Source organism: Phoenix dactylifera, chromosome 14 (assembly GCF_009389715.1).
Source record: "Phoenix dactylifera cultivar Barhee BC4 chromosome 14, palm_55x_up_171113_PBpolish2nd_filt_p, whole genome shotgun sequence".
Lineage (NCBI taxonomy): Eukaryota > Viridiplantae > Streptophyta > Magnoliopsida > Arecales > Arecaceae > Phoenix > Phoenix dactylifera.
Genome location: NC_052405.1, coordinates 9,827,492 through 9,840,661, shown reverse-complemented (window position 1 = coordinate 9,840,661; position 13,170 = coordinate 9,827,492). Strand labels below are relative to the sequence as shown.

General features: G+C 37.6%; 1 protein-coding gene across 2 annotated transcripts; it reads left to right on the top strand.

Annotated features, from left to right (window-relative positions):
• The first annotated feature begins 4,192 nt into the window (after positions 1 to 4,192).
• On the top strand, positions 4,193 to 11,625 carry LOC103708300 (monooxygenase 1-like). Of its 2 annotated transcripts, XM_039133608.1 has the most exons (6): positions 4,193 to 4,358; positions 5,365 to 5,511; positions 6,195 to 6,245; positions 8,838 to 9,006; positions 10,581 to 10,809; positions 10,900 to 11,625. In XM_039133608.1, exons 1-6 carry the CDS (start codon positions 4,276 to 4,278, stop codon positions 11,430 to 11,432), a joined length of 1,212 nt encoding a protein of 403 aa, XP_038989536.1. In that variant the 5' UTR covers positions 4,193 to 4,275; the 3' UTR covers positions 11,433 to 11,625. The 2 variants fall into 2 exon arrangements, with proteins under 2 accessions (XP_038989536.1, XP_038989537.1); XM_039133609.1 differs by lacking the exon at positions 5,365 to 5,511.
• Positions 11,626 to 13,170: the final 1,545 nt, after the last annotated feature.

The window sequence follows — 13,170 nt, the reverse complement described above, 5'->3', positions numbered from 1 at the left end:
GGTGCAGCTGTTGCTTGGAGATCATCCAAACAAACTGTGATCACCATATCCACTATAAAGACTGAGATTGTAGCCTTAGATTCTGCAACTCAAGAAGCAGAATAGTTTAAGAATCTTATGTCAGAAATTTTTATTATGGAAAAGCCTATACCTGCTATCTCTTTGTTATGTGACAGTGAAGCTGCAATTAATACTTGTAAAAATACTGAATATAACAAGAAAAATAGAAGACACATTAGTGTGAGACATAAGACAATTAGATACCTAATTAAAAATGGTATCGTGACTTTGGAATTTGTTAGATCTGAAGGTAACCTAGTATATCCTTTGACTAAAGGACTAGCTAGAAGCAAAGTTATAGAAACATCAAGGGGGGTGGAACTGAAACCCATAAGGAATCATTGATAATGGCAACCCAACCTATTCTGACTGGAGATCCCAAGACGAAAGGTTCAACGGAAAAAACAAGTTGTTTAATGATTAGTTAGCACTATTATTAAAATGACTTTATGTCATTTGGTCTCTCCCTATGATGTGAGTGCTAAACACAGCAGAAGTATATGGAAGAGTTTAAAACTCTGAATGAGTTCGAGTCTATGGCAAGGTGTTGTGCTGCGAGCACCCTTGGAGGATTCACCTATGTGAGTGTGACTGTGTGGCCGCAGTCTATGGGGATAAGGGTTTAACCCCTAGAGCGCTCATGAAACTGAGATATTGGTGCATGGGGCCGAAAAGCACCACCTATGATGAACCCAGTATTTGCATTTGTCATGGGTGAAGTATATGGAAATATAAACCAAAGGATTTGGTTCAAAACTTTTTAGTTACCACTATTCCTTTCAGATGTAAGTATATTTTCACTAGGTAAAGGTTCAAAGCCGCAAGCTACCTTTATTGAAGTCGTGACATGAAAGGCCCGGTATGACTATTTTTTATAAAATCTTGAAAACATTTTAATCAGGTGGGGGATTGTTGGATTTATTAATGATTAAATGTTTTATTTTGTCACCATCCTTTGGTGGTGCGGTTGGTTTGTGTGTGGGGTTGTTCTCACAAGGACGTTGCCGGAAGAAGGGTGACATAAAAACCGCGGGAAGAAGGATTCGAACTCATGTCCTTGTGAAAACAACCCCACACACAATCCAATCACATCACCAAATGATGGTGACAAAATAAAACATTTAATCATTAATAAATCCAACAATCCCCACCTGCTTTTACGTACGTGCAAGGAAGCTTGCACGGACGTAAAAGCAAGTGCTTTTACGTTCCGTGCAAGCATGAGGGGGGCACGTTCTTGAGGAACGCGAACTCGCATCCACGCGAAGGATCGCGCCCACGAGGGGCATGACCGTGGTTTCGCGCCTCATGCGAAGAGACGCGCCCCACAGGCATACGTCTCGTAGAGGTTTATAAATAGACGACCTCTACAGATTAGAAAGAGATCAGATAAAAAGCAGAGGATTCCTAATCTCTTTTCTTTCTCTACCCTCTCTTCCTTCCAGTTAAAATATTTCTTCCAAATTTTTTTTAAACGGGCTTGCTGCATATTGATTCTGGGTTAGAAGCCTTCTTTGATCCGTGCAAATCATCGAGGCAGAAGGAACGAGAGGCTATTGTATCTTAGGAGTAGAATGCCATCCAAGCCTAGTGCACTATAAGGCGGCGAAATCTACTTCAAGAAAAGTGACCAACATACCACGCCTCAGCATCTCGGGTTCTATTTTTCTACTTTTACTTTTAATTTTTTGTTTTAGCCTATTACTGCCTATTATTTATTGAAGTAGAATAGTTTAGTTTTATTTCTGCTTCAACTTTATTTGCAACACATAGTCCATGCGCTTGACATAATATGTTTACTTTTAATCTACTAATGAATATATAAGAACCAACATCCTGTATATCTTTCTCTCAAAGAGTTGGATACCTATTTACTTCTTTTCAATGTAAATTCTATGCAGGATTCAAGAAGTATGGCATCACAAGTCTACAGTGCAAGTAAAATCGAGCAGGTATGTTTAAAAGATTCCAGTAAACATCTGATTTCTTGGATATAAAATGCTATATTGAAAAGCATTGCGGAAGTACATCCATGGGTTGTACCCCTCCTTCATTTGGAGGTGAATCTGGCTTCAAACCTTGGGTGATGTTGCCCAAGTTGGACATAAGTAGCTTTTACATCATTTCCTTACGATTTTTTTTTCATACAAAAAAATCAAAAAATTCTCAATCTTGAAAAGAAAATTCAAGCACTAGTTGTAGCATCATGTTTTTTTAGATATCACTAACATGATTGCAATGTGAGAATAGAGAGATCGTCTGTTGGCATTCGAGCCTTCTTTCTCCTTTCAGGGCCTATCCTAAAGAGAATCCATACTTATTTATCTTATTGTCGTGTTGCTTAGTCTTTGTTATTTTTCTTATTTATTTGTTTATTATTTTATTAGGATGGAAGATTTCGGGTGCTTAAAGAGAATTGATCTCATTCAAGTGTTGTTTGACAACTTGCCTGCTGGCTCAGTCCGACTTGGGTGCCAAATTGTAGCAGTTGAAAGAGATCCATCAAGATCATTCCCTATTCTTTATGTTCATGATGGGAATATCATCAAAGCCAAGGTGATTGATAAATTTGAAAGCTTGACTGCCCGCTGATGGTCATAAATTAATTTCTCAGAAAAAGGATGGTCAGAAATTAGTCTTCTGCCTCAAGGATGGTCACGTGGATGGCTTCCTCTCCCGACGTGAGAATCTGGTCCCCATAGAAACTTGATGTGCGGATTTCCTCGCATATCATTCTATGCGGATTTTCTTCAGCATAAAAATGCTATGCGGACATCCCTATGTTGGTGAACGACCTTTGCTGAGTGCAGCCCGTCCGCACGGAAATTTTATAAAAGTTGAATGTACGTAAGCCCGCATAGAGGTTTCTATGCGGATTTAACCGTATAGAAATTTTATGCTTACGTATGCACGAAGGAAGCACTTCTCCCAAATTTGATATGTATGGCAGTTCACAGATATCTTTCCATGCAGGTTTCTGCCGCATAAAAGTTTTATACGAATATCCCTCAAATGGGGAGCAATCTCTCATGTGCGTTTGCAAACTGTGAGAACTGGTGTGCATCCCCAGCATGAAAGTTTCTATGTGGATTTACATTCTTAGAGAATGTGTACATGAAGGAAGCAGCCCCGCATAAAATTTTGCACATTAATCGATGCCAAATTGTTGTTCTCGAAGACAACTTACGTGCAAATATCCGCGTAAATTGTTTTGTGCGGATTTTCGTCCGCATAAGGCGTTGTATGTTGCCACTCCATGAATGCTTTTGGTAAAACTCGTGTGCTTTCTATCTGAGACAAAATTACCTGCTCGCCGAGCAGAGGTAGAAGACCCTCTGTTACATGACACGTCTCTAAGAATGAGAATCTCAAAGCACATCTTATAACAAATTCCGTGGCACCTTATTATAAAATAACAAAAGAAATTTAAATAATAATTATAATATGATCATTGTCTTACTTTTTTTCAATAATTATTTTTAGAAATCTATATTATCCAATAACCTGATTTATATAATGAATTTTTATAGTATAGATCAGTCCTTTCCGCACTCTCTAGTACCCGGCCAACCTGATTCCTTCTATAATCTCTGACAACGAAGACGGCTCCCTATGGAGTCTGGTATCAAGTATCCCATTATCAGAGTTGATTGAAAGAAAGGAAGGGATGATACCTTTTGAAAGAAAAGAAACATTTTGGGACGTGGAGCCACAGATTTTCTCTTGTTGCAAAGAAGTTTCTTAAGCACATTTCTCCGGTTCGGTGGAAGATATTCAGTACAGATGATGTACTAATGTTTGATATGTTTAAAAAAAAGCAGCCTCATCTGTGAATAAACTAAAATAATATTTTTCAAGTCAGATTCTGCAAGCCAGTGAAGTCCAAATACGACACGTTAGCGCTGACGTCAAGTAGACAAGTATCTTACTCTGGTGATTCGATGTTTTTGGCTGGACAGCGAAAAAAAGGCCTTCCATTCTATCCGACTGATGGACCGAACATTGATTCAAGGACAGCGAAAAAAAAGCCTCTTACTCTGGTAACATATATATTATTTTTTATCAAAAAGGATATAATATTTGACTACCTACAACTGAGTCTTTTTTTATATATATAATTTTTATGACTAAGTCACAGGGGCGGTGGTGGAAGCCATGTATATGCCTTGCAGCTTACCATTACATGGAGGAGGGTGAAGAGAAATAGAAGGGAAGATGGGCTCAAAGGAGGAGCATCATGACATTGTTATAGTGGGTGGAGGAATCTGTGGTCTTGCCACTGCCTTGGCTCTTCACAGGTACAAGTTCCTTGTTCTAAACTCTAAAGGCCTCGTTTTTAAAGATTATTCCTCCTTATTTCTAATCGCTTACCGTGATCTTTGCACGGAATAGAAGTCCCACATGATGTATTAAGCCCTACTTCTGAAAACCAAAAGATTCTTGCTGCAGCGTTTCACTCTCTTGAAGATTCATTGATATAGTACTGCATCTTAGTTTTGAGTGTATGCAAGCACCTCCATATAATGACAATTTCTGGCGACTCCTCTTCTTTTGATCCGATGTTATCAGACCTTGATCCATCTCGAAGGACTTGCTCTCCTTTATAATTAGTTCCCTAAAATCAGACATGGATATCAATTTGCTTGGTGAGATATGGGTTGGGTCCTACCTTTTTCTCTAAGAGAAGAAGATTGCTGCTAGTTCTCTCAATCTGTAGTTTAATTTGTTGATTAGCAGGTAGACTTATTGGTGTTTTTTATCTTGGTACCTTAAATGCTCACCTCGTTCATGTCTATCCGATAATTGCATTGCTTGTGTAAAATTATGGCTATGGTACTATAAAAAGATGAACACTCGCCCATTTCATGCTATATATTCCTTAAGAATCTGGTTTTCCCTTTAGAACACTATGGATATGATATATGAGATGTCACAACCAAGCCCTGACGTCCTCGTTAGGCTAAGAGTTCAAATCCATTCAAATCTAATCATAAGCATCACGATAGGCTCATGGTCAGCCTCCATTAACCCGTCCTGCAGTGTTTCCTAGTCCACATAGGCTATGATCCGAGTTCGCTCTCATATCATTTCTTCCAACCTAGGACCTCACCTAAAAATGCTAGCCGAAAGGTATTCTTTGAGTTCTCACATGAGAAGAAAGAAAGAGGCCAAAAAATATATAACTACCCATCATCATGTCCAGATAAATTTTCTACACTGATAATGGAATTCCTAGGATTTTGTTAATTTAACTGGTTAGAAGAATCAAAATTAATATCTAATTTTTCATGCAAAACTATGCAGGAAAGGAATAAATAGCCTTGTTTTAGAGAAATCTGACACCCTGCGAGCTGCAGGGGCAGCAATCGGTGTTTACATCAATGGTTGGCGTGCACTTGACCAACTTGGGCTTGGTACGGAACTACGGAGAAAAGCTATCCCTCTAACAGAGTATGTTTCTGTGTTTTCTGGAGACCGAGGTTCTTTTCTATTTTCATTTCTTTGAGTCACCTGACTGCCCATCACACAAGAAGGGCATTATATTGCATATACTTTTATTGTAACTAGCAGATGGCAGAATGCATGTGTGGTAAACAAAATTAGATAAGACAATAACCAATAAGTATTATGATTTCAAGTAAAGGTTGGAATGCACAACAAAGATAATCAATAATATTAAATAAGTATAATATAAAATAGAAGGTTTAAAATCAGAGATACAGATTGGAGTTGATAAGGTTATTAGAGGGGGAGAAGAAGATAAAAGAGAAATAATTTTGGTTGATAGAGAGTGGATAGTTCGGATAGTGAGAGAAAGAATTTGGGGAGCTAGAAGATGTCATTGGATATGGGATTTGGATGAGGAAGAGAAGATTAAGATCAGTTATATGCATATTTTCTTTCCATGATAACTCATATTGATGATTGTTATATCATAAAGTTTCCATTATGAATCAAATAAATTTCATCTCTGGGCAAGCACACCCAAAAGACCCACAAACACTTTTCTTAATATAGTATGATCATCAACATTTTAGACATAGGTTCCTTTTTTAGTTTTCTTTTTTCTTTTTTTTGCATATAACCATCAAAATACTGATAGCATTAAGTCTTATTTTGCAAACTTTATTCAGGATACGAGATATGTGGCTCCACAAGAACAAGTTGCAAGTAACTTCATGCAGGTATATCCAAGAAGTTTTTGTTTAACACCTAATGCTTGAAGTAGTAGTGTGGTTGATATATGTTATAATTTTGTGAGAATGGAGGGAAGAATAATCAGAGTTCTCCACACATTCTTGCAAAAGTATGCTCGTCAACATTGACTTCAAATAGTGTCCATGTTTACGATGACTTTGAATGGGTCTGCAAATATGTTTGGCATGTTACCATGTAAAAACACCTTATTAACACTTGATAAATATTCAAGTTTGCACAGGTTTTACTTAGAAAAGTTTGATGACTTTTTTAATTGCTGATGGTTTGTGGATATAGTCTTATAGAAATTAGGCCCGGCCTCCCATCTTCGAGGGGAATAAAAAATGGTATTATATATGAGCACCAAGTTTATCGACCTATTGACCAAATAAAAGAGAAGGGAGTAAGAAAGAGTTTCGCTCTAGTTTTATGGTAGTAAACTTTAAGCAGCCTGGAACTAAAAGGAGAAAATGCGGTAAATGGAGAGTATATAATGCATGTACCATTTTTTTGTTGTTTTTGTTGTTATTTAGCTATGGTCCTCACCCACCACTCTAGTACATAAATGATTTTGGTAACTACCATCAGTTTTGAGATGAAAAATGACAGTTATATAAAACTGTAACAAAATAGTTCCTCATCTTTAGCATCTTAAAGTGCTAAGGAGCTGTTAGTTAATGCTATATCAATCTATCACAAGAAAACTAGAAGCTTATATACTTCATAGGTCATAAACTCCCTTTCAAACTTCCATGATCAGTCATATCATAGATATGATAAAGTTGATCACCGATACTTCAAAACAAAAATCTACACAAGTAGCCTCCAAAGAAGATGACCCAAAAAGCTAATAAAGGGGAAACCATGACTTCCACCTTTCCTGTTTTCCTTTTCCTTCTTGAAGTCAAGCATGCCCCTTTTCTAACCCTTGCATGAACTCACCTCATAGAAAATCCCTACCACTCTTGTATGTGACGGAGAAGCATTTCCCCTCTCTTTCTTTTCTTCTTCTATCTGAGTGCATGAAGACCCATGCATTCCCTTCTCTTTCACAGAGGTAAGCAACCATTTGGCAAGGAGAAGGCTAGTTTGGGGTCTTGACATTTGCTCAGGCTTCTAATTATTGTATGTTATTGAGTTGATTTGCTCAACTTAATAGAGTGCAGGGTAGCATATAGTAAAGTATTCCACTCACATGCTTTCTTACTTGCTTTATATGAAACTTTGTATTAGATGTATATTGGAAATTGTACTCCTTGTCATTGAACCATGAATTCAGTCATCTTTGTATGTGGATAAAAATGTTTACTTTAAATGAGAATTGCATATGATATGGTCATAGGTTGATTGTATTTGTGAAAGAGAGTGACTATTGAACCAGAATATTGTCTTCCATAAATTTATGACACTTGGTTGTACATGTGCCTAGATTATGCTCGGTTGTGGTTCTAGATATGGTTGTAATTATGTGAATGGATTGAAATCAAGAATAGGACTGACCATGTTTTATTGATACCCAATCACAGGGCATACTGCTGATACCCAATCATGGGGCATAAGCATGACATCTCATGGAGCGTAGTCATGACACATTTGATACCCAGTCATGGGGCTTAAGCATGACACTATTGATACCCCGTCACAAGGCTTAAGTATGACACTATGGATACCCCATCATCATAGGGTGTAAGGATGATACTTTTGATACCCAGTCACGGGGTGTAAGTGTGACCATGGATTAGTCCAAACCTAGAAATTTATTTATTCTCGTATTGTAAAATTTGATATTTTTGTTGCTTTGGATCCATGTCTCAAATTGTGAGTTTTGTATAGTTTACAACTAGATGAATTCACATTGTGTTCATTTATTATGAATAATATATACAACCAACTTTACGGCCAATAAATTTTCTATGCCTCTTTATGTGTATGGTAGCTATATTTGTATTTATTATTTCATTCTGGATATCTGGTGCGTATATGTAGTGGGATACTTGCTGAGATATTGAGCTCACATCCTTTCCTTTAATGTATTTTAGAGGAGCAGGACAATTAGAGGAATTGTGGGCTACAGGTTGCCTGCATGATGGATTAGTAAAGTTTTTAGATTTCATTAGTTGTCTTGAAATGTGGAACCTTAGTGATTCAACTTAAATTTTGTTTCATGGTTAGATGTGGATTTGATGTTGGAAATTGTACATTTTGACTTTATGGCTAATATGTTTAATTTATATTAGAGGACCGAATTGTTTTTATATTAGAGCCACAATAAATTTTACTTTTTTAAAATAATGTTTAGGTTTTATCCATTATTATTGGGTTTTTGAATAGGTTTGAGGCCTTGTATATGTCACAGAACCATGGTTATGTCACGTGCCTAGCATGTGGCAGGTTTGGGGCGTAATGATAGCTTTGATGGATGTACTAAGAAGTAGCAAATCATACTATTGCTCTTAATTATCTTGCAAGTTACCCAGAGAATGATGAAATTCTTGTTCATACTCTCAGACATCAATAATCTAATGAGAGTCGCCCACAAGCTGCCTCTAATCACACATTTTGGTTCCTTTTGTTACTAGGAAAGAAGAACTAAGATGCTTGAAAAGGAGCGATCTGATTGAAACCTTGGCTAAGAATTTGCCTACGCAATCAATTCATTTTGGGTGCCAAATTGTAGCAGTTGAATCAGATCCCATCACTTCCCTTCATGTTCTATATACTAATGATGGTGCTACCATTAAAGCTAAGGTGATGTTACATCCACAACAAGTTTTCTATTTTTCTTGTTTCCTATTTTATTTATTTCATGATTACTTAATTCTATGAAATAAAATTATTTCCCCTTCATTTCTTTCTAACTTAAATACCATTTTTCCTACACTCCTATAATTTTGCTATTCAATGCTTGGTTTCGTTATTGGTGGTCTGTGCAATAACACTGATCGACAAATCTCTCCTACTTTTTTGATGAACTTTTCTCAACAAAAAAAGAACAAAAAGAAAATTCTGAATGATGTATTTTTATCAATTTGTTACTACTCTAGAGCATCCAATTCCATTTGTTTTGAACAACTACAAAGGATTGGTTTCCCCTACCTAGTCCTTGCACCTATATTAATGAATTGAAATCTAAGAATATCTCCACCAAATTACTACTTAAGGCCAGAGAAGGTGAATTGATTTGAGAGAGAAGAAATCAACTTCAATCCACTCAACTCGGATTTTGCAACAAAAATAATAATAAAATAATAGGGTGCCAATATTAGGGTTCTAGACCTTTTTGCTTTCATTAATATGATAAAAAATGAGTTGCAATGTTTCTATTATACTCATAAGATTCGAGACCCTAAATTCGGATCAGATTTCTCTTCTAGTTGAAAGAGGTTAAAAGTTTTCTAAAATATTTTCTGGTAGAAAAATCACATAGAAACTAAAATCTTCCTGGAGTTAGATATCTACTTCTATGTTAACTTTGTCTCCTATCATGTTATCTGATTCCTGCCAAAATGGAGGATTACGCCTAGTCAAAGTCTTGCTCGAAAGAAAAGTTTCACTTTGATTAATCTATTTCTGAGGCCTAAACATCGTCATACTGGCACATTATCGCTGTGTGACAAGCCCCTCAAGGGTACTTGCATCCTCGTAAATGTCTAAAAGTTTTCCAATTTCAATAAAAGAAAAGGAAAAATCAGACATCGTATAAGAAAGTTATAGCTTTTAGAAATTTTGATACATAATTAGCTCGGATGTGGCGAATCTTACTCAGTTTGGATGTGGCGAAACTTACCCAATGGGCTATAGCCTTTAGAAATTTTAATACATAATTAGCTTGGATGTAGCGAAACTAACTCTAAAACCCTGTCCTAACTTACCCAAAGAGTTGAGCTTGTCCATAATGGGTTTGGTAATTCTCTTGAATCAGCTAGGGACACCTTTGATGTCAATATTTCCTTTTAACTTTTAATTTTTTTCTTAAGTATTTTTAAACTAGCAAATCATAAATATTAAAAGAAGAGTAGTTATCTGCACAATTTTTCATAATCCAATTCCAAAGATGGCATTCAAAAATAGTATAGATAATAATGAATTATCATACATGAAAATCAAATCTGAAAAAGGTTTGATCCAATGTTTATGAAACCATTACATTAACTCACATCTACTGGCAGGGTGCTCTAATTGATCCCAGCACACAATTTAGTTGTCATGGTAGAAACCATTCGAGCTTATGATATCACAGCAAATTTAGAAATGTAACATTTTCATGGAAAAAGCAAACTGATAATTATCCCTATCAATTTTACTCGAACATGCTGCTTCAGGTTCTAATTGGTTGTGATGGATCAAATTCAATCGTTGCAAAATCATTAGGATTACAGGCCCCAAAGGTTTTTCCAATATCTGTTGTGCGAGGTTTTACTAGCTATTCAGATGGTCACAGCTTTGACAGCCATTTTATCCGGCTAAGAGGTGATGGTGTCTTGTTGGGAAGGCTCCCAGTTGATGAAAAGTTAGTCTATTGGTTTGTCGGTCGGCTGTCCCCTTCTCAAGGTAATACTAGTCTCACTAAAGATAAATATGTTGTGAACCCTGTCATTGCTCAATCTAGGGGTGAGCTAACTTCTTGAGAGTTTCCATCAGATTCAGATGTACGGAAGGTTCCTGAGCTCATCAAAGAATTTACGTTGGAGACATTAAGAGAATTCCCCCCCGAGGTGATTGAAATGGTGAAGCATTGCGACAGCAGTTCATTGAGCCTGACGCATATTTGGTATCGAGCTCCATGGCACTTGATCTTTGCAAACTTCTGGCAAGGCACCATGACAGTCGCAGGGGATGCAATGCATGTTATGGGCCCATTCCTCGGCCAAGGTGGCAGTTCTGGTTTGGAAGATGCAATTGTGCTTGCTAGATGCTTGTCGCAAGAGATGCCAATGGGTCCGGAGGGTGCAATCCGTGATCGAGAGCTGCGCAGGAGAATCGGAAGAGCAATGAGTAAATATGTGAATGAAAGGAGGCTGAGGGTAATGAGGTTATCGGCACAGTCTTATCTTACAGGATCGGTGATCGCGGCATCGTCATGGGTAAAGAAGCTGGTATATCTTGCCATTCTGGTTGTTTTCCTCAGAGGTGGCCCGCTTAGCCACACTAATTATGATTGTGGCTCTCTTTAGGATAAATGTTGTGTGCTTGTCTCCTATGACCAATGTTCAGAAAACATAGTGCTGTGAAATTGAAGTCAATTAAGAGTTAGATTTGAGGTGAATTTAGTGATATCTTTGACGGTCACTGATAGTGGTACATAAATGATATGGATTATTAAAGCCTTTTAGTTCTAAAAAGTAATCAATTTCCATTTACCAATCAGATGTTTTTGATTGTGCTAGACAGTGTGCTCGTGATTCAGAACATCAGAAAGAAAGGGTGGAATATTGACAGTTTTTTTTTATCTAGCTGAAATGATTCATCCTCAAACCGTTTTTTTTTTCTTAGCTGAAATAATTTGTTGGCTGAGGATATATATGTCCATCTAAAACAAAGAAGCAGGGATTAATGAGGACATTATTCCATGAATAATGTTATGCCTGCCACCTTGGAATAGTTATTCCAGGAATAAGCAGATTCGACTCGAATAACTATTTCTCCTTTATTCCTGTTTTCCAAAACCTGTCTGGAAGGAATATGACTTACTCCAGGACTTAATCTTGATTTCATCCGAACCAAATGCATTGTCGAACTGTTTTTGGTTGAGAAATAAGGTTGGAATAAGGGTTGGAACAGGACTTACTCTCGTTTGCTAGACAAGATCTAGAATACTAGGACAAAGGGAGGAATAAGGCACGGAATTCTTCGCCTCCAAATGCTCATTAACCGAGGAAGACAATCTCAGCCCTTTTGCTGAAGATGGCCACGGGAAAAGGGAGACAAGCCCCCACCTTTCTCCGATTGAACAATTGTTCAAGACTTAGAAGCATCAAGGAACTTGAGATCACCACCTCTGGTACAGTGAGAAGAATGTGCCCCCTAACTATGACAATCAGAATAAATAGAATCCAGATAATGGATTCCTGGTCCAACTAAGCACCAGAGTCAGACCAGTTTAAGCATTAGATACCACTACTGATCATCATTAAATCCTTGTCTCAATATTTTTCTCCATAAGCACTAGCATCAACTCCTCCACATACAAATGGAAGGGAATAATAATAGAGTCGACGAACTAGAATAGACCTAACTCCATTTCAGCTGAGGCGAAGTCCTCTATATTTCAGAAGAGTGAATAAAATTTCAAATAGGCATGCATGTCTAATGTGACATTATCATCAGTCCCTATGGAAGGGAGCTAACTTCTTTGAAGAGTTTCAACCAGACCCAAGTGTTCGATGAGATCCTCGGGATATTAAAGAACCACTAAAATTTGAAGCGTCGAAAGAGCTGGAGGTGATTAAAATGGTGAAGCAGTGTGATCTAGACTAGTTAAGCCTCTTGCACATTCAACACCTCCATAGCACTTGCCTTTCGAGAAATTCCAGCAATGGCAGGTGCAGGTGATGAAATGCATGCATATTTTTAACTCATCAGAGTACAATGTAACTTCTTAATTAGGAACTCTCCTGCTGAAGTTACTGAGATGGTGAAGCATTGCAACCTCAGCCGGAGAACCTCACATACGTGCCAAAACCTGGTGCCAAAGCCACCTGGAAAGCCATGGACAGCCATAGACACATGGCCAGTTCCTTCGTCAGGAGCTTTTGCTTGCCACATGCCGACATGAGAAATGGACAAGGTCATGGAATGAGAGGTCGGCAACTCGGAGGCGCAGAAAAGAGTAGCAGCCACCCTCAAACATGTGAAGGAATGGAGGCTGGGAATTCTGAGGCTTGCAATAATCATTACGTTGGTGATTGGTCC